We start from the raw sequence: 20,176 nt of genomic DNA, 5'->3' as shown, positions 1-20,176 counted from the left end.
CTCGTGACTTTACAGCAACAACCTTTCGTATCTTGAAAACTTTTCGTATGTAGAGCTGTAAAATTTTTCGTATTTGCTTTCGTATCTCGAGTTTTTCGTAAGTTGAGCCTTTCGTATGTCGAGGTACTACTGTATTTAAATAATTATCTAGTGCACGCTTCGTCGTCGTCTTCTATCAAAACCGTAGTTTCCTTAAAAACATCGTGGCAAGGGACCGTTTTACAATTGTTGTGATAAAAGTGCCCCAGCGTCTATGGGTACAAGTGGTGTGCAGATTTAGCACAGGAAATGGGAAGTTTGTTGACACAAGCGACTCCACAAACATTGAGATGGCGTCAATCTTCTGAAGTTTTTAAATCGTAAGTAAAAATTTCGAAAGCGTTTTGGTGTTGTGGACTTGTGTTGGCCACCCTTTTCATTACCCTCTGTTTAAATCTTAAAATATGGCCTTAATTACTAACTTTGGAGAAAATACTTACTTCGAAAGGAGAGTAGAGGTCTTTAGCTCCTTCTCTCACCAACAACAACTCGTGACTGATGAACATCCCCGGTGTCAGGACGCGTTAAAAGTACTTTTTCGGAGGGTGGCCGTGATAGTTGGTGAGTTGGCCAGTCCACATGGTGTTTTACCCTATAAGGGATATATGCTAAAATCCTAATATATGCAGTAAAAACGGGGTGGAACATTACATGCAGTTGAATACTCAAATGTATACAGTTTTGTTCCTACATGATATCCAAACCCTCGGTCCTGGACATGGCCGCAGAATTCTTTAACAAGGCGGTTAGGTGGTTAACTACAGGTCCGGTCGTTGGTGGTCCCTCCGTCCAGATGTAAACATTTCAATTTTGCTTTCGGCCGTTGTTGCGGATAGACATGTTCTCCACCGCTCTTTGCCCGACTGTTTACTGCTGTTTTCTTTCAATCCAGGTAGGATTTTTCTTTGTTATTTTATAAATTGTGGTTGTTGTTGTGATAATGTGTTTGTGATATACTGAATTATGCAAACCCATGAATTGCAACTTCTTTATATAAGTTATGATCGTTGTTGTAATAGTATTGTGTTTATGATATACTGAATCATGCAATCCCATGAATCGCAACAGTCTTTTACCCTGCACTTGGATGCTGCCTCAGGATAGAGGGTAGGAGATGCGGCAAATCTGTGCCTTGATAGATCGATCTTCACGCCCTTTACCCATCATACTGGGCGTGTGTGTGTTTGTGTGTGGGTTTTTTTTTCATTTTTCCTCCTCCTTCTTCTTCTTCTTCTTCTTCTTCTGGGAGGAGGAATATATTGGAAGACCTGTGATGAGGGTAAGACACCAGCACTGCTACCAGTCCTGCTACCTCCCATCACATCGAGGTACTAGCCTCCTCTTCCTTTGTATTTACCGCTCCTGGCAATCATCCCGTACTCACTGTTGCTCGTCCGAGAGAAGCTTCATCTTCTTCCCCTTACGACAAGTCGGAGAGGGAAGAAGGAAGGGGGGGTGGGGGGCTGTGGTCCCAGACCTGGGGATCACACGATGGGGATACCCCTTTATTAATTTCTGAACTTTTTACTTTCGCAGGTGAGGTGTCAGACTTAGAAGTAGCGTGGATTTTTATGGGTTGGCTATCGATCCAGGCTTGCTGTTACGCCTCGGTAGAGGTACCTACAGAGCACCTGGTCTGGTCTTGTCACCCGACAAATGTATTGCCTATGGTAGTAATGGGACCAGACCACTTATACAACCTATCACTTGCCAGTTCCTATCCCTGCAGTGCCTCCCCTCCTTGTTATGATGTGGCACCGCTACCTTTCCCGAGGCCTCCGGACGTTCCCGCTTGTTTGTTCCTGCCTCTGTATCTACACCTGCTCCTGCTCCCATGATGAGTCATCTGGCGCCCCTTGAAGGGCCCTGGCAACTCTACTGCGAAAGCTGTTGAAGAGGAAGGCGAAGAAGTCTCATTTCGAGACTTCTAAGGGTCTGCCTCCTCCCTTTGGGGTGGAAGCAGTTGGTTCCCTCGCTGGCTCTCCCGCTTCTTCAGAAGTGGGGCCCCAGACGCTGTCCTCAGGGACCAGGGCCTCGGGAGCCACTGGAGCCCGTACCAAGGTTAGTTCTCCAGCCTCTGTTCCCAAGCATTTTAGAATGTCCGACCCCCTAAGGGAGGACGTACCTCCACAGTCAAGGAAGGGGAGTTCTCTCCTCACCATGGCAGTGGCACGAGGTAAGAGTTGGTCTGAGCTATGGCTCACTCCCACCTGTGAAACCAAGCTTGGTTCTTCTTCAGGAGCCAGGATTGATGTCGCAGTTCTTCGGAGCAAAGCATCTGGAGAAGCTAAGGGGAGGTCCCCTTACAACCCTCTTCACAGGAGGTTTTCAACCTCGAAGAGGACTGGGTTGCGTCGTCAGAACGATGCACAACCTGGCCAGGCAGGGGTCATGTCTCTGCTAGCAGCGCTGCTACCTGTCTGCTACCAGCACTGCTACAGCTCAGCAAGTACTGCTACATTTTCTCAGGAAAGCGTTTCGTTTAGGTGATTGCGCTCTCCTACACCCACGCCCCTGACACCATTCGTGCATGGGTGCGGCTCACTCCCCCCGGCAGCCGCGTTGCTAGGAGAAATGAGAGCATCCGATCCTATTCTCCTATTCCTTCTCCTTCCTTGAACTACACCGGGAAGGACGAGACGAATAGCAGGAATCCTTTAGAGTGCGCTCCTCAGGATTCAACCTCGGGGGGGCTTATGTTCCTGGACGGGTTTTAGGACCCCACTGGTCATATGCCTGCATCATTGAGAAAGATCTAAGGGATCTGGTGAGGTTCTCCCTCGGGAGAGTTGATTGGGAGGACCAGTCTCTCGAAGGACTTTATGGTCCTCTACCCAGAGACTCGGACACCTCCGAGATTCCGAGGACTCTCTCTCTCTCTCTCTCTCTCTCTCTCTCTCCTCTCTCTCTCTCTCTCTCTCTCTCTCCAGAGATCGTAATGATGATACGTCAGCATAACGATCTTGGGGGAATGACCACGACCTCCTCTACTGACTCGAAGCCTTGTGGGGACCCAAGAGGGAACCCAAGGTGTCAACGGGGCTGTCATGGTCGAGCCATGCCAAAATTGTGTCAGAACAGATGAATAACCTCGTCCCTGGACAAGAGAATTCATTTAAGTCCAATTATCAGTGCAGGATCTAGCCAGACTGGGAGCAGTGCTGCTGCTAGCGTGGGCACTGCTCCCACCAGCGCTGCTACTAGCAGAGGCGCGGCTTCCATCAGCGCTGCTGCTAGCAAGGGCACTGCTACCATGCTACCAGCGCTGCCACCAGTCCTGCTAACTCACGCACTCGGAGAAACTTCCATTGACAACCAGGTAACCTGGACTCGGTTAACCTGGGTCCCAGTCTGTCGCTGCAGCACCTGATGAGCAAGAGAATCTCTCTCTTTACAGGAAGCAATGACACTGGAGAGTACTGTAATGGCAGCTCTTCAGGCAGTCATCAGTCATCTGGCTTAGACTTGTGATCCTTCACAGTGGCTAGAGTCGCTGTTTCCTCTGGGGCCATTGTACTGGGGGAAGACTCAGTGTTCAGGAGACTGTACCTGTCTGGAGGTAGGTAGGGCTTTCGTACCTGGCACCAGCCAGCTACATGGCGACAACTTGGTCTGGAGTCGGTACTGAATTTTACGAATGGACCCCTAATGGATTCCACCTCTCTCTTATCAAGAACAGGTGGATGCTACGATAATCAAGCACAGGGCTTTCTCTCACAGGCTCTCTGCTTCTTTGAAAGTGGGAACCGAGACGCTGTCCCCAGGGACCACAAGCCTGGGGGACCTCTGGAGATTGAACCAAGGTTCGTTCTCCAGCCTCTGTTCCCAACGGAGCTGCTCGAGGGACAGGGAGTGTGTTGGAATTTTGTTCGTTAGAAACTCCGAATGTACGACCACCTAAGGGAGGATGTACATCCACAGTCAAGGAAGGGAGTCTCTCCTCACCAATGGCAGTGACACAGGGCGGGAGCATGGGCAGACCCATGGTTCGGACCCACCTGTGAAGACCAAGCTTGGTTCTTCTAAAAGGGCCAAGGTTAATGTCGCTGTTCCTCGGAGCAAGATGCCTGGAGAATAACAGGTCACCTGTTCGGCCCTCTTTACTTGAGGTGTCTGCCTCGAAGAGGGCTGGGATGTGTCATGAAGATGATACATGTCCTCACAAAGCTACCAGAAGCGTCTCTGGTGGCCATAGCTCTGGTAGCCAAGACTCTACTAGCCAAGACGCTACTAGCCATGTCACTTCTAGCCACATCGCAGCTAGCTGTGTCGCTTCTACAGCAAGGAGAGAACCTTACATGTACATTGGAAGAGCATCTTGCCAAGGCAATCGTGCTTTCCTAGACCCACGCCCTTGTTGTCACTGCTGGTTGACACAAGGACTAGGCTCATTCCCCCTGACTGCAGCTCTGTTAGAGAGAGTGAGAGCATCCGATAGTCCTCTCATACTCCCTCTACCTCTTCGAACTACAATAGTAGTATAAGAAGACACTGAGCTTAGATGCTGTAGAAGTTGTGTCGAACTGGACCCCAGGATTCTACAGCCGAGTCTTATCGTAGAGAAGACTTCAGGGGAATAGAGACCGGTCATAGACTTTTCTCTGGTGAACAGTTTCTTAGCCAGACTCTGTTCAAGATAGAGACAACACGAACAATGTTTGCCTCTTAACTGGAAGAACTACTTCATGCTTATGGTGGAGTTGAAGGATGCATATTTCCAGATACCCATCCACAAATCCTACCGCAAGTAGCTCCACTTTGTCCTCGCAGAGACGGTCTACCAATTCAGAACACTCTTGTTTTGGGCTCTTGACTGCTCCCCAGGTGTTCACAACAGTGTTCAACCTGGTTACAGTTTTGGGGCTTTCACATGGGGCTTGTCTTTTGAGGTGTCTCAACGATTGGCAGATTTTACAGGACAGGAATCAACTCCGAGTTTTACTGGGATCTGAAGACCCAGATAAATTGCAAGAAGTCCGATTTCAAGCCCAAGCAGAGGATGTGGTACCTGTGCATGCTGATAAACCAGAGTTCCCCTCAAACTCTAGTACAAGCATGTTCAGGTAGGCAGTGAGGCGGTTCCTGTCTTGACGGGAACAGCCTGCTCGGTTGTGGTCCACCGTCGTACATCACCTGTCATCCCTGAAGAGTCGTATGCATCGACTGAGGATGAGATGCTCACCGAGAGCAGTTGCAGACTGCAGAGGTGCGAGAATTCCACGACAAGCACCTTCACATCAATGTCCTGAAACTTAAGGCAGCCTTCCTGGTTCTCCAAGAGTTTTGGGAATGTGTAATAGGAGACACTGTGGCGTTGATGATCCGCACTACAGTAGTGGCACTGTGGCGGGATTACACAAGCTAAAAACCAAAAAAACTCAAAACACAAATACATGTACTCTCCTCAGACTCAGGGTGAGGACCTGTGCTGCTGTTTGCTGGATATAAATAGCTAGGCTAGGCTAGGTTAGCCGTCATAACACAACACAACCAAACAACAATTCAATAACTATTCAACAAAAGACTACTGCACAAGCAGTCACTATCAGCACCAAAAACCAATAACATGACAAGTCAACACACCACCTATAACATCAAGGAACCACAACAACACTCAACAACTCACAACTCCAACAACTCCTCTACAACCCAACAGAACTCACAAGCACAACAAACTCAACAACACAGGCACAACAACCTTCAGACATACAATACCAACAATAATTCAACCAACAGCTTCAAGAGCCACAAAATAATACTGCTACCAAAATCTGACTGACCGGCACCAGCTCTGCTCCCAGACTCTCAATTCTCCCGAGGCTTGTAACCAACACTCGCCACTGATATACATGGCGATCATCAAACCGCTCCCATTTATTCCTCCACCAATTTTGCTCTCTCTCTCTCTCTCTCTCTCTCTCTCTCTCTCTCTTCTCTCTCTCTCTCACAACCCTTAGAGACGTCAAATATAAACTACCATCATTACTTCTCCATAGCACACGTCAACAAGCAGGAGAGACTTACCTCTCTCAAGCTTCATCTTGACAGTGCAGGTGATCGAGTGGGCAACAGCACACTTGACAGAGTGGTCAACCAGATGCATTCCAGACAAAATGAATGTAATGGCAGACAAGCTCAGTCACCAGAATCAGGTGGTAGGGATCAAACGGTCGTTTCACCAAGACGTGGCAGAAAGGTTGTTCAGCCTTTGGGGGTCTCCAGTCATAGACTTGCTTGCCACCCGGCTCAACAGGAAGCTAAAGACCTTTTCTTCCGTTGCTCCAGATCCATAGGCAGCTACAGAGGACACGTTCCATAATCCGTGGGACATCCTTGAAGCTTACCCCCTTTCCCCCGTTGTTTCCTGATTCAAGCAGGGACCAGTACGCTGATCACCCTGAATCTTTGGAGGACTCTGGTGGCACTGAGCCTTTTGATTCCAGACCTTCTGGCTCTTCTCTCCGAGACACTAAGAGAGATTCCCACATGACATAACCGCTGTACCAGCCATAGGCCGAACAGTACCTTGTCTACCCTGTCTTCACAGCTGGGAGATATCCATCATCTCTTGCAAGCGGGACTGTTTCTCGCTGAGCAAACAGAGATGGCAGGATGCCTCAGACAGCGCTCTGCAGTATACCAGGGAAAGTGGGCTGTATACTGTAGTTGGTGTTGTAGACAGGGTATCTCTCCAGTCAGAGCCACTCTTCAACAGGTAGAGGATTTCATCCTCTCCCTTCCATAGAGAAGCTCTCTCCCGTCTCAGCTGTAACACTGCAGAGCCGCACTGGCCCTAGTCTTGAAGCTGAAGGGTATTGATATCTCATCTGCTTCGAGATATCATTACAGGTAGTGTTCGAGTTACGATAATTCGTCTTACGATCATCTGATTTTATGATGGGGTTAGCAATTAATACCGATACAACAATATTTTGAAAATATTTTAAAATTTCACTCATAAAGGGTGCAGCCCAGCAGCGTACAACCAGGCAGTAAGAGAAACAGACCAAATTACAATTGCCTAACTTTATCGCATCTTCCATTAAGTAAGTTAAAAAAAAACCAGCAAAAGAGAAATATGAAAGTTTTGTTTCAACGTTTTACTCTTGGTAAATGTGTACAGCCATGAACAACCGAACGAGAAACAACATTTTGCTAAGTACAACCAAATTGGATAACAACATCCCTTTGGCTTGTATTTCAACCAACATACAATAGTAAACAATCACCGCAGTTGTTATAAATAATGTTATGTATAATAGGACTGATATGTTTTTAGATAATAACATGGTTTGCTATGGATCAAAAAACAAGAAGGAAACATTGTTAAATCTAAACAAAGTTGTAGCTGAAGCAGAGAACACTTATTGAGCTGCTAATGACTGTTATTGGCCATTGGTAACAAAGATAAAAGTCCTGTAAACTTATCCGATCAAACACAACCATAGAGGAAGTTGAGAGAATAATTTTAATCACGTCGATAAAAGATAAATAATGTAAGTAAAGCTTGTACTACGAAGAAATCAAGTGAAAATAGCGAAAGGAATCACATAATTTTCCTTACACAACGAACATGCCCACAAAGCAATCTGTTAACGAAAAAAATAATTTAGTTCCCAGCGAGACGTATTAAATTCATATTTCGACTTTATATTAACACATCTTATAATGAAAAGGTGACCCTTGTCTCATATAAGTAAAGTATCTAGATATTCTTTTATGCTAACAAGAAGCAAAACTATTTGCTCTGAATTGAGTTAAATACGACGAAATAAACTCCCATTCCCCATCACCTGATTTCCAAACCAAAACATTGACCGCTTTGTATTTTATGATACAATATGTGATATGAGAATACATACGATATCATAGAATAGAGTAATGTATAATTTTTAAAAGATTCATGGAAAAGATGTATGTTAATTATGTTTTTTATTGCATAATTATATGTAGGCGTCAGTAGCCTGATAGGTATCGCTCAATTACGCCTATGTCGGTCCGAATCTGAGTCCGATTTACCAAGGTATCTATTATCGTATACTCTAGGCTAACTTGTTAATGTTATTCAATTTCTCTTAGTACTGAATTATCATGAACCAATATGCATTGAACCTTGAGAATTAGCTGAAATCAATAATTACTATGCCATATATGAAAGTATACTGTGTAGTGTAGGGTAGCTATATATATGTAAAGATGGTACTGATTACCTTAGTTTAGGCTAAGCTATATTCGAGATGTGATTTTTTCGACGTATGATGGGTTTTTCAGAACCTAACCCCATCGCAAGTAGGAGAATACCTGTACTCATACAACTTAGAGAGGTCTTGCCCACCCAGGGGTCTCAGACCTAGTGAGTGGGACATGAGTCTCGTGCTGCACAGCCTGACTGTGCCCCATTTGACCCCCTTCGAGAGTACTCAGACAGGGATCTGATTCTCGAGACCATCCTTCTGCTTGCCCTGGCATCGACGAAGAGAGTTGGAGAACTACATGGTCTTTCTTATGATGTAATAGCGGATGGGGACCGGTTACGCGCGACTTCGTCCCAAACTTCGAACCGAAGAATCAGAATCCATTGGTTCCTGACGCCAGATAAGAGTCCTTTACCACCCCCTCCCTAAGCGACTTCATTTATGATGATGGCTTCGAGAGACGACCAGGAAGACACACTACGCTGCTACTGACAATGACGGTACACTTCGTCTGAAAAATTCATGAGGTCGGGCATTGCCCCGTTCCCTCAGATTTCGTAGAACCTGTCGGTTCGGGATATTCCCCACAGGTCCCCGGACACTTTACCCTTGGTACCAGTGGTGGCTGCTCAACAAGTTGTGTAACTTACCCAGCCCCTTAACTTGACAGTATCACATCTCACCTCATTGTACGGTACGATTAAGCATGACTGTGTAGTGACTGGCTCCCCTTTCATCTCTCATCCTACTCTTTCCCTTAGGGTTGAGGGTAATGCGGACCGTTACATGCTGGACTGAGTCAATCAATGCAGGTAAGACACTCCTTGGAGTAATCTATCTATTTTCTTTGATTAGTTAATAGAAGTAATATCCGCCCCTTCCCTTCACAAGGCAGGGAAAAGGAACCTGGACATAAGTTAAATTCATAACCTGTATTTGCCTTAATGTCTCCGACATAATGGCTCTCAGCTTTCTCTTGAGGGGGACACATAGTCTCCCCCTTATGAGTAAACCCAGAAGACTGACTATGATCTTGCAGTTCTTTAACTCTGAACAAAAGTCAGTAGCTGGATTCCCTTCCTCGCTCTTACGACCTGGAAGGAAATCTCAGGTATGCTGAACCCCAGTCGGTTCACTGGAGATCACTCAGATTCCACCCACCAATCAGTGAGTCTTGCTATAGTAAGGACCAAGGGTTTGTATATCGCATAGGAACAAATCACAATTTTTGAAAGTAAAAAAAAATTCAGCGGCCGTGTCCAGGCTACGCCTTAAGTTGTTCCTATAGTAAAGGACCTCGGGTTTGTATAGCCAGGAAAAATACAATTTACTTTGAAAAATTGTGATATTGTGCCTTTTTGGAGTCATATTTCTTCTGTCGGATCGCTGTCATGACTCCAGGACATGCATCGTAAACTTGAAAATAATTTCTGATGAATATAATTGAAAAGTGTCGCAAACTCAGAACATCGTAAGCTGAAATTGTTGAAAGCCGCACACTGCCTGTACAATTAATGCATTCCAGACCCCCAAAAATATGAACAAAAAATACATTGTATAGGGAATAAATACAGTTTTACATACAGAAAACAATGAGAAATGAATATAAAGGACTAATAAAATGAATAAATTAACATTTAACATCACTCTTACCTTTGTGGAAAACACTTGTTAGCGTGTGGAAGATGGAGAGGAGGGGAGAGGGAGGAAGAGAGGTTATTGTTTGGAAGGGGAATCTCCCTCTAGAAGGACTTCAGGTATCAAGGACCTTTCTAGGGTTACTTCTCTTCTTTTTTTTCTTGGCAATATCTGAGGTTACCTCCCCACTTCATTTTTTTTCTGGGACTGGGACCAGCTTGAGAGTTACTGGACCTCTGTCACACAAGAAAACTGTCCAGAGATATTTGTTTCTGGCATTTCTTTAAAATTTGCCTAAATTTAAACACGGCATTGTCATTAAACATGTTTAAGACATGGATTACAACTTCTTTGTTGGGATGATAATTCTCCACAAAATGTTTTACATCATTCCACTTTGCAAACATGTCCTTAATCCCTGAAGTAGGCACATTATGTATGCCCACTTGTTTTCTGAGTTTTTCAAACCAGCCTCTGCTGTCCTTAAATTCACTAACTCACTAACAGGAGCAATTGTAGGCATTTTCTCACTGAGATTGGCATGTAACTTTTTCTATAGTATTTCTCTCCTTTTTTTACAGAAGGGCTACCACTTGGAACATTCTTTGGCCTTATGATAGCTTATTTAGCAGTTGCACTTGAATAAAAATGCACAAAAGCAATGAACACAAAAGCAAAATGGGTCACGAAATAAGTTGGGATGCTTTGTTTAGGCACTTGATACGTGGTTGGTCACACGCTGGGTCCTGGACAGAGCGTTTCCGAGTGAACGAAAACTGAGGAAACGTACAATAACCAAGACAAAATTTCGTAGAACAAAGTCTACGAAAACCGAAACGTATGAATTGAGAGATACAAAAACCAAGGTTTGACTGTATTATTATTTGAAAATATTAATAGAAATATATACATGTACCATAAAAAATCTCATCTCAGTAAGAGAGAGAGAAAGAGAAGAGTTGTTCTTTCATAAAAGTGAAATGGAAAGGTTATTTCTTTAAAATACTATCACATACAAATTTTGTAATTACTACAGTTATATTATTATTAATATTTGAAAATAATAATAAACATAGAACATACATGTACCATAAAAATTCTCTCATCTCGGTAAGAGAGAGAGAATTGTTATTTTTATTATTTAATGTTAACTATTTTCACATAAAAGCTTGAAAACTTATGAATTACATAAAAAATTAAACAAACACTTTTGTAGGGTTTCTCCAGGATTCGAAAATGTTGCGTTAGCATCTGCATGTCAGTGAAATACAGGCGGCCCTTGGTTAGCGGCAGGGGTTCCGTTCCTGGCTGCTGACGCAAAGTGATTTTCGAAGCTAAGCGATTTTAAAGCCTACGGCCACTGCACACCTTCTTTCGAAACTAGACCAGTAAAAGGCGCTGTAATCCCACAATGGCACAATAAGTAAAATTATATTTATGCAGTATAGTGCTATAGAATTTACTGTGCAGTACATTATAGCATTGAAAATACTGTAAAGTAATAAAAAAAGCCTAGCTTTAATCCTTTGGGTGTTAGAGTATGTAAAGATATAATAGATATAATAGTTTATACAGTGTACAGGTTCAAGTTACGATCATTAGTCTTACGATAGTCCGATTTTATGAGAGATCAAATTACAATGGCCTAACTTTATCCATCTTCTAGTTACATAAGTTCAATAACAGCAAAAGAGAATGATAAAAGTATGGTTTTAACGTTATACTTGTTGCGTGAACGTGTACAGCCATGAACAACCAAACGAGAAATGACTTTTTTTTTTTTTTTCCCCCCCCTTGTACAACCGAACTGGATAACATCCGTTTGGCTTGTATTTTAATCATCGTACTACAGTACACTGTTACCGTAGTTGTTAAAAATAGCGTTATGTATAGAATAGAACTGAGATATCTTAATGTAATAACTTTATTCGCTATAGATCAAAGATCAATATAAATGAAAGATCAATCGGGAAGTATACTGTTAAATTTAAACCTAGTTATAACTGAAGCTGAGAAAACTGTTCAAGCTGCTAATGACTATTATCATACATCGGCAACAAGGATAAAACTGCAGTAAACGTATGCCATCAAACACAACCATAGATAAAATTGGGATAAAATCATCTTAATCAAAACTACTGTGCTTGAAAGAATACATTTTACAGTTGGTTTCACGCTGATTTAAGATAAATAACATAAAGCTGGTATTACGATGATATAAAGGATTATTGTGAACGGAATCACGTAATTTTTTACGCAATAAACATGCCGCCAACGTAATCTGTTAACGAAAAAAAAAAGTAGTTCACATTCACAATGAGACATATTCAATAAATATTTCCACCTAAAAATGCATTGTATAAGGAAAAATAACTTTGTCTCTATAAGTCAAGTATCTAGATATTCGTTTATGCTAACTAGAAGCAAGAGAATTCACTCAGAATTGCGTTATGGTGAAACAAACTCATATTCATCAGCTGATTTCAAACCACAACATTGGCCGCTCCGCGGAATACTGGCTTAAATTTGCCGTAGTATTTTATAATACAATATTCTTGGATACAGTGAAGTAATGTATAACTTTTTAAAGGATTTATGGAAAAGATGCATAATTAATAAAATAACACCATGCATTTTTCGGAACAGTGGCGGACAAGAATGAACTTGAAAAAACATCCCCTGACAAAATGGAGTGTAGTTACAAAGGCTGCCTTAATTTGTATCTTATTTATGTATAAAAATGAAAATACCTTTACGTAATATATTTTCATACACATTTTAAACATAAAAGCATAAACATTTAAAAAATCGACACATCGATCGCCAAATTTGCACTCTTTTTAACTATATTTTCGGAAGAGCGGCAGACGGCGGCATACAAGAACGAACATGAAAAAACATCGTAGTCGATAACTTGAAGGGCAGTTTCAAAAGCTGCCTTTTCATCATATTTCTGTGCAGAAATAAAAATACCTTGCACATAATACATTTTCATACACGTTTTAAACAAAAGCATGAACATTTATAAATCGACACATTCATAGCTAAATTTGCACTTAGGTAACTATATTTTCGGCATAGAACAGCGTAAGAGGCATATATTTTACCCTAATACCTACGTAATAACTCTCCATAAAATTTGTTAATATAATTTGCATAACCTTTATGGTCTGAAAGGCATTTCTACAAATGTATGAACTCGTTAGACAACAGCGCTTGCGGCGCTGTTAACTGAAAATTGTGTCGTAAAAGTATCTTTAAAATGCCATATTTTTTTCATGAATACTTTTTATGATAGCTGGAAAACCGATTCGCAGTCGAGCGATTGCGCCGTTAACCGCGGGCCGCCTGTACTCATGTATGATAATTAGTTAGGTTCCAGTAAAAAGCTCATTGTACCTTTGTTGCGTTTGCACCATCAGTTTGATTAGGCATAGCTTGCTTGTCTTGGCCCCTGGTCACTTTCACATGGTTGGCTGGCTGACTCAGCTCATTTGCTGCCTAATGAATGAGCCAAATCGAGTGCTCAGCTCTGTTCAAGTGAACTTTCCGCTCTTCTCAGGTTGGTGCTTTGCCATGGCATAAGCACCTTCCGTCCCTGTACTGTTGTCATGGTCTACCCCTCCCGCTGGTTCTAGCAGGACATGTAGGAATGCCCTGTCTCCTTACCTGTTCTCTTGACCCTCTTGGTTGTTCCAAGAGGCACAAGGCGGCCATGGAGAATTACAGTGTTTGTCTCTTTTTCGGAATTCGTCTATAAGGGTTGATATCTCCTGATTGTCTCGTCATACACTGGATTAGTCAAGGAAAGTTTCATTGGGTCCTGTCGAATCTCCCTTCAAGGAGGGGAAATTGGGCGTTTACCTACCTTGGACGGTCTTGTGCTGACTGCAGATTATCCTGTCTCTACTTTGCCCAGTCTCGGGTCTTATGCTCTTTCTCGTTGTCACGAAAGGTGTCCTCTCTTGTAACAAGACACTGCAAGCCTGGAGGACACTGCTATGGTTTTCCTCCAGGCAGTTCTCTATGAGATTTCTTCCCTACCCAGCACCAGTCAGCAACCTAGGGGCAATTCTGGTTTCTGGTGCTAAGAAAAAGGACATTGTCCCAATTTGGATTTCCAGTACTGTAAGTCCCAAAGTTATCTCAACTCTCAGGATCGGACCTTTATTTGGTTCTGCTTCTCCCTCTTAGAGAGTGGTGGATACTGCGGTAGTCAAGGAACATGCAAAGGAGTCTAAAAAACTCTCAGGCTTCGAAGGACGATCGTGAAATAGCCGGCTTTCTCCTTAGCATTCTCTTGTGAAAGATTGCATATAGTACATGTTTCTCTTTCAACCTTCTTTACAATCAGGAAGAAGGCAAAAGGAAGAACATAGAAAAGAATGCTTGTAACAGGTATTCTCCTGCTGCTGGTTAAAAAAGGTAAGTATATCTTAGTTTAACCAGACCATTGTGCTCATTAACAGCTCTCCTGGGACTGGCCAGAAGGATTAGATTTTTTTTTTTATGTGGCTTTAATCCTTTTCTTTCTCAAATGATGAGGAAGGAATTAGGCTGTTGCCCGATCAACAGGGGCCTTTGATTATGCTTGTGTATTCTCCTCGCAACGTCCGTCTTGTTATCAAATGCAACGACTGGGTAATAGGCACATAACTGTAAGATCATTGTCTTTAAGTGTGCGGCAGAGACGATAAGTACCTTCTCGTCAATAACCTGAAACTCAAGGCAGCCTTTCTGGCCTCCTGGGAGTTTCGGGATTTGATTTTGAGGTATCCAGTGGTATTGTTAAGCTACAACACCACAGTAGTGGCATTTATCACCAAACAAGAGGGTTTTATTTCCCTCCTGTTTCGGCTAACATGCAGGTGCTCAAGTGTAACTGTAGTGCATTCAATAGCTCTTATCAGCCAAATACATTTCCAGATGAAATGTTCTGGTAGGCAACTCCGTCTTTAGATTCGAGTGATGGGCTGAGTGCTGCTTTCCTCATGGAGAGATTGTTTGTCTTAGTATTTTTTCTCCTCAGTTGAGGGTTAATTACTAATGAGAAACGTCTGTCTTGTCATCACAGAGACCCAAGGTCTCTGGGTGGCATTTTGACTCTTGTTTAGGGTTCCTGTCTCGTGCTTCACACATGCCCTTGTGAAAATCATCAGGCAGATATGTATTGGAAGACTCCCTATCATCATTCTGTGTACTGCCTGGTACGACAGAAGTCTAGGTCTTCTGCTCTATCGCACATGACCTATGGGCCACTGCAATCAATCAGAATTACTTTTTCAGACAAACATGACATTTTTTGTCTTCTCTACTTATTTTTGTAATTTGTAAGGTGTTCAACAAACCTTGTTCACCCTGAATTGAAAATAAATGATGGAAGACTTTTGCCTGTCACCCGACCTGCCAGCTATGCTTCCAAGGTACCGAGAGAGAGTTCCTCCCTGACCCAATCTTTGGTGTCAATGAGACGAGCGGTTCCTCAGGCAGTACAAATCCCTGTGTCTTCATGGCTTAAAAGACTATCCAGCTTTCCTTGCAATCATAGGCTTTCTCGCTTAGCAGCAATGGAAATAGCTGGATAACTCTTTCAGTCCTCTGTAACATTCCAGGATTGGAGCCATCTTCACTGATTGGTGTCATTGATGGGACTTTTTCTATGGTCAGAGTTGCGAGAGTTGCCTCTCTCCGACTAAATTGTGAAAGATGTGGGTCCACATTCAGCCTAGTCTTCCACATGAAAGTTGTATTGTTTCTCTTCAGTCAAGATTCAACTACTGATGAAAAACTTCTCTTTCTAAAACTTCTCTTTGTCTTACCATCACAAGGACCCCAGGTCTTTAGACAGCATTTGACTCTTGTTCAAAACGCATGCTCTTGCGAGAATCATCAGATAAATGTCTCTCAAGACCCATCTCATCTTGCTACAGCATTGGCAAAGAGGATAGATGATTTGCATGGGCATTCTTTAATGTCACCCTTCAAAAGGCAGGTACAGGCAGTCCCCAATTATTGGGGGGTGTGCTGATGAGCGAAAACCACCATTAACCGAAAGTCAGTGACTTATGGTGCCATAAGCACCTTAAGTTGCCTTATGGCACCAATAACCAGAACTCGTCCTGTTATGGCACAATAAATCGCCGATTTTATGCCGTTAGACAAGTAACATATAACCGGTCTGCTGATAACCGAGTCCACGAATAACCAGGGACTGCCTCGACTCCGTCTCATATGTCTTAGTGAACTCCGAATCATTCGGCATCTGTTACCAGGTTTGAGTACTTCATGAACCCCTGCGCCTTGGGCTTTGTAATTGATAATGCAGATCAAGCATTACATTGTCCTGTTAGCGTGTTGCTGTACTTTCAAAAGAGACTCAACATCCTTGGCATGGATGTTGATAACTTTCCACTAGTACTGACTCACCAAGGAAGAAGTGTGTAAGGACACGTCTTTCTTCTGGTTTTGTGAGATGATCGGGAGGAGGTTCTCTGCAGCTGGTGATGATATCACCTGTATACTGCCCTCGAAAGCTCATGGAATCAGTGGCTTTGTCTGTCCCTCACATTCTGGAGGAATCTGTTGTTCTGGATACAGTAATGTGGTCTCATCAGACCACATTTATGTATCCCTATCTTCAGTTATTGCCCACAAGTCCTTGGAACCTTTTTCCTTGGACGTATGGTGACTGCTCAATAAGTTGTGTTTTCTTACCCAGCTCCTTTAACAGGACAGGTAGCATCTAGCCAAAGGTGGGGGTTCTAGAAGTGAGAAGCATTATGAGAATGACTGGCCTTTCCTCCTCCTTCCAATAAGAAGCAATCCCTCTCCTTCCTCTAGGATTCTTCCTAGACTTTTTTTCATATGAGTTACAATTCCTCACTCATTTGAGAAGGTCCAGAAGTCTGACATTTGATCTTGCAGTTCCAATACTCTGATGAATATGTCAAGAGGCAGGGTACTCCTCTCCTCTTTGACCAGTAGGAGTGTCCCAGGTATGCAGAACTCCTGTCAGTTCAAAGAGTCACGTAGATTCCTCCCTCAAATCAGTGAGTCTTTCTAATGTAAAGGACCAAGGGTTTGTATATCATGTAAGAACAAATGTCAATTTTTTAAAGTAAATTGTATTTTCCCTAACCATACAAACCTGAGGTCCTTTACACTTTAGGCCCATCTCATGCCGCCCTTTAATCTGAAACCTGGCCGAAAGGCAAGCTGGAATGCTTATCCAGGCATGCATGTATTCCCACCTACTGGATGGTGGTTATTGCCTAACCACCTTGTACAAGAGTTCAGCAGCTGTTTTCCAGCTTTGCCAAAAGTAATTCCTAATGTAAAGGACCTCAGGTTTGTATTAGTTAGGAAAAATACAATTTTCTTGAAAAGATTGTTATTATTTTTTAAATAAATCTTACCTCTCCATTATGGAGCTTTTACTTCCATACCAGTGTTAGTAAAACCTATACCGTACAAATAAATCTTAAATTAAGTATTTATATGAGAAAGTTTTGATATACTGAACATCATTCCCAATTTTCTTACAAGCCTTTTAGGTAATTTTGTTGCTAAAAGTGTGATAATACAGTAATGTTAATCTATGTCTACAGAACTGAAGAATAAAATGGTTTTGTTAGTGAACATATTTCTCTTGACAGCTGATTGATGTAGAACAAAGCACAGTAACACTTGCAGCATCGAAGGTAGAGGTAAAACTGAAGAAAGCGGAGCCCAAGAGTTGGAAGACCCTAAACATTGAACGTAATAGTGACACTTGCGACACTAAGCCCAATAAAACAGACGATGAAAAAGCGGCAGAGGAGGAGCTAGAAAGTAAGGTAGATGTGATAGACTTGAGCGACATTTGAGATTGTGAAAAAGTTAGTATGAAGCAATCCTCTCTTTTTAGTGGTGATGTTATGACAGTTACAGTTTCCTTTGTAATCAAAAACATGTATTTAGATTTTAAAAGGATCATAGATGGTGATCCATCTTGTGAACTGGGTTTCATTGTTCATTGAGAATTGGAGGCTATGCATAAAAACATTTTAAATAAGGAACTGTAAAGAAATACTTTTGATTTATTTCCAAAGGTCTGGGAGAATATTTATCTAGTATTGTTAATACCATACAATATGCCTTAATTTATATTTTATGAAACCTGTTATTATCATTACAATGACTGGAATGCACAACATACCCAGTAATGGCTACATTATTGTGTACTTCAGTCCACTTTATCAAATTGGTCTTTTTTAATGTGAGAACTAGTTTTGGTTTTTTCTTGTGACCCTATAAGGAAATTTTATGTTTTTATTTTCTAGTCTGTGGCACACAGCAGGCCTTTGCTTCCCTCCTTACCTGTAGTTTTTGTGGAGAACATGGATTGTAAGTCCACCTACTTTGACCTTTTATATTATTTTATATATATAATATATATATATATATTATATATTATATATTATATATATATATATATATATATATATATATATATATATATTATATATATATATATTATAATTTATATTTATATATATACACATACATATAGGTAAGCAAACCTATTATACCATAATACTTGTAGTGCCCATTTCATGTGTCCCAAAATGTCCACAACAAAAGTTCTCCAAATGAAAAGATGAAGAACAGCAGCTTTAGGCAGGTACCTATTGCCTATATGTAAAGCCATCAGTTCCTTACTGCCATTGTGATCTATTCTTTCTTTGTTAACCGGTTTGCCTCAACCTAGGCCATTCTGGCAATTGTGCTGGCAATTTTTTTTATTACATTACATTTTCCTTCATTTAACTTGCTATTCATTATCATATTTTAGTTTTATCTTTGTATTTCCATCCTTTTATATAACACAGTTATGAGTGAAGAATGGGTGATTTTCCTGTCATACTTCTTCTGCGGTGCTTAAGATAATCTTTAGGGTTTAGGTTACCAAATTCTAATACCTGCAGCTTTTTCTAGTTATTAAAGTAGATAGTGTGTTAGCCAAGTCTTTCCTTGTTTCTGTATTTAAATGGTATTGTTTTTCTTGTGAACATGTTAACCAATTGCTATTTTATTGTGATTGGGAGCCAGTTTAGTTGATCATGATCTTTCAGTGTTAGTCCAGTAACATTGTGTTTTGTGTAGTTTCATATTGTATGGCCTTTAAAGTAGTTTCTTTGAATTTATTTATTTAGAATTTGAGTGTTTTGTATTAGTCCATGGTTTTAGCAGTCCCTCCATATTTTAGTAATATGTATTCTATTATTTATTTAAGATTTCAAGTTCCCCGTTGCTATGTAAATCCCTGATTTTAGTGGAATTCTCATACATGGAACAAGCCTTCGGTCTTAACATTGTGATAAAACTTATGGCACCAGCTGGAGTCTGGTTAAAAACAAGGAAACAAATTGTATCTGCGAGGGATCCATGGCATTGGTATCTGATGCATATGAGAGGTGGAAGTGAGTCAGAAACTATGCTTGAACCTCGTGATGTATTTAGCCTTTCTTCAGCTGCCTTGGAGAGCGGACATTTGCTTTTGCTCTCTTCCTCCCAAGCTGGTATTTGTCCTAAGCCTGTGATTTTTGTCTCTGCTTGTAGTACTGAGAGGTCCCATGAGCATCACTATATATGTCCTAGCCTCCCAGGGTTCCTGTGTTCATGCTTCCTGACTTCTCTTCCTCCTCTAGGACAGACCCTCATACAACTTGCAGTAGATGTCATTCCTGGCCTGTTGATCAATGGAAGAACTTCTACAAGGAGGAGCATAAGGAAGTCAGGGCTTCCATCTTGGGAAGAATTCCCTCCTCCCCAAATGGGCATTTCTGCTTCCCCTTCTTCCAGGCCTATTCCTACTGATTGATCATCCATTGCTTTTGTGTATGTTGCTGCCTCTCTTGCTGGGGTGGAGTGTGAATATTCCCCCTTCAGGGAGAGAGGAGGCAGCCTCATCTTGTTCCTTTGTTAGCAAGTTTGTAATTGGAAATACTGATGGATACACAGTACCACACCAAGATAACGTAGTTCTGGATATATCAGTGCAAAATGGAAATACAAATTTGAGGGTTTTTGGCTTCGGATCTAGTGCTGAATATGTAATACATATTCACTATTAGTATTGTATTATAAAATACATTCATAACAATTATGCATCTTTTCTATGGCTCTTTTAAAAAGATATGCTTTACTTCACTGTATCCAATAATATTGTTTGTATCCTCATATTATTATATTATAAAATTCAGACATAGTTATCAATGTTTTGTTTTGGAAATCAGCTGAGGGCAATTATGAGAAGTTTTATT

General features: G+C 41.8%; 1 protein-coding gene across 3 annotated transcripts in view; it reads left to right on the top strand.

Annotated features, from left to right (window-relative positions):
- Nucleotides 1–18,295, top strand: part of LOC135202419 (cysteine and histidine-rich domain-containing protein morgana-like) — a 262,246-nt gene extending 243,951 nt beyond the window's left edge. For all 3 annotated transcript variants that reach the window (XM_064231811.1, XM_064231810.1, XM_064231812.1), the window contains exon 7: nucleotides 17,528–18,295. In XM_064231811.1, the coding sequence (XP_064087881.1) occupies nucleotides 17,528–17,737 (210 nt within the window). In that variant the 3' untranslated portion in view covers nucleotides 17,738–18,295. The remainder of the gene's footprint in view (nucleotides 1–17,527) is intronic.
- Nucleotides 18,296–20,176: the final 1,881 nt, after the last annotated feature.

This window comes from Macrobrachium nipponense, chromosome 30, assembly GCF_015104395.2.
Source record: "Macrobrachium nipponense isolate FS-2020 chromosome 30, ASM1510439v2, whole genome shotgun sequence".
NCBI classification, from domain to species: Eukaryota; Metazoa; Arthropoda; class Malacostraca; order Decapoda; family Palaemonidae; genus Macrobrachium; species Macrobrachium nipponense.
The sequence above is the reverse complement of the archived record's forward strand: the minus strand, read 5'-3'. Positions and strand labels throughout refer to the sequence as shown.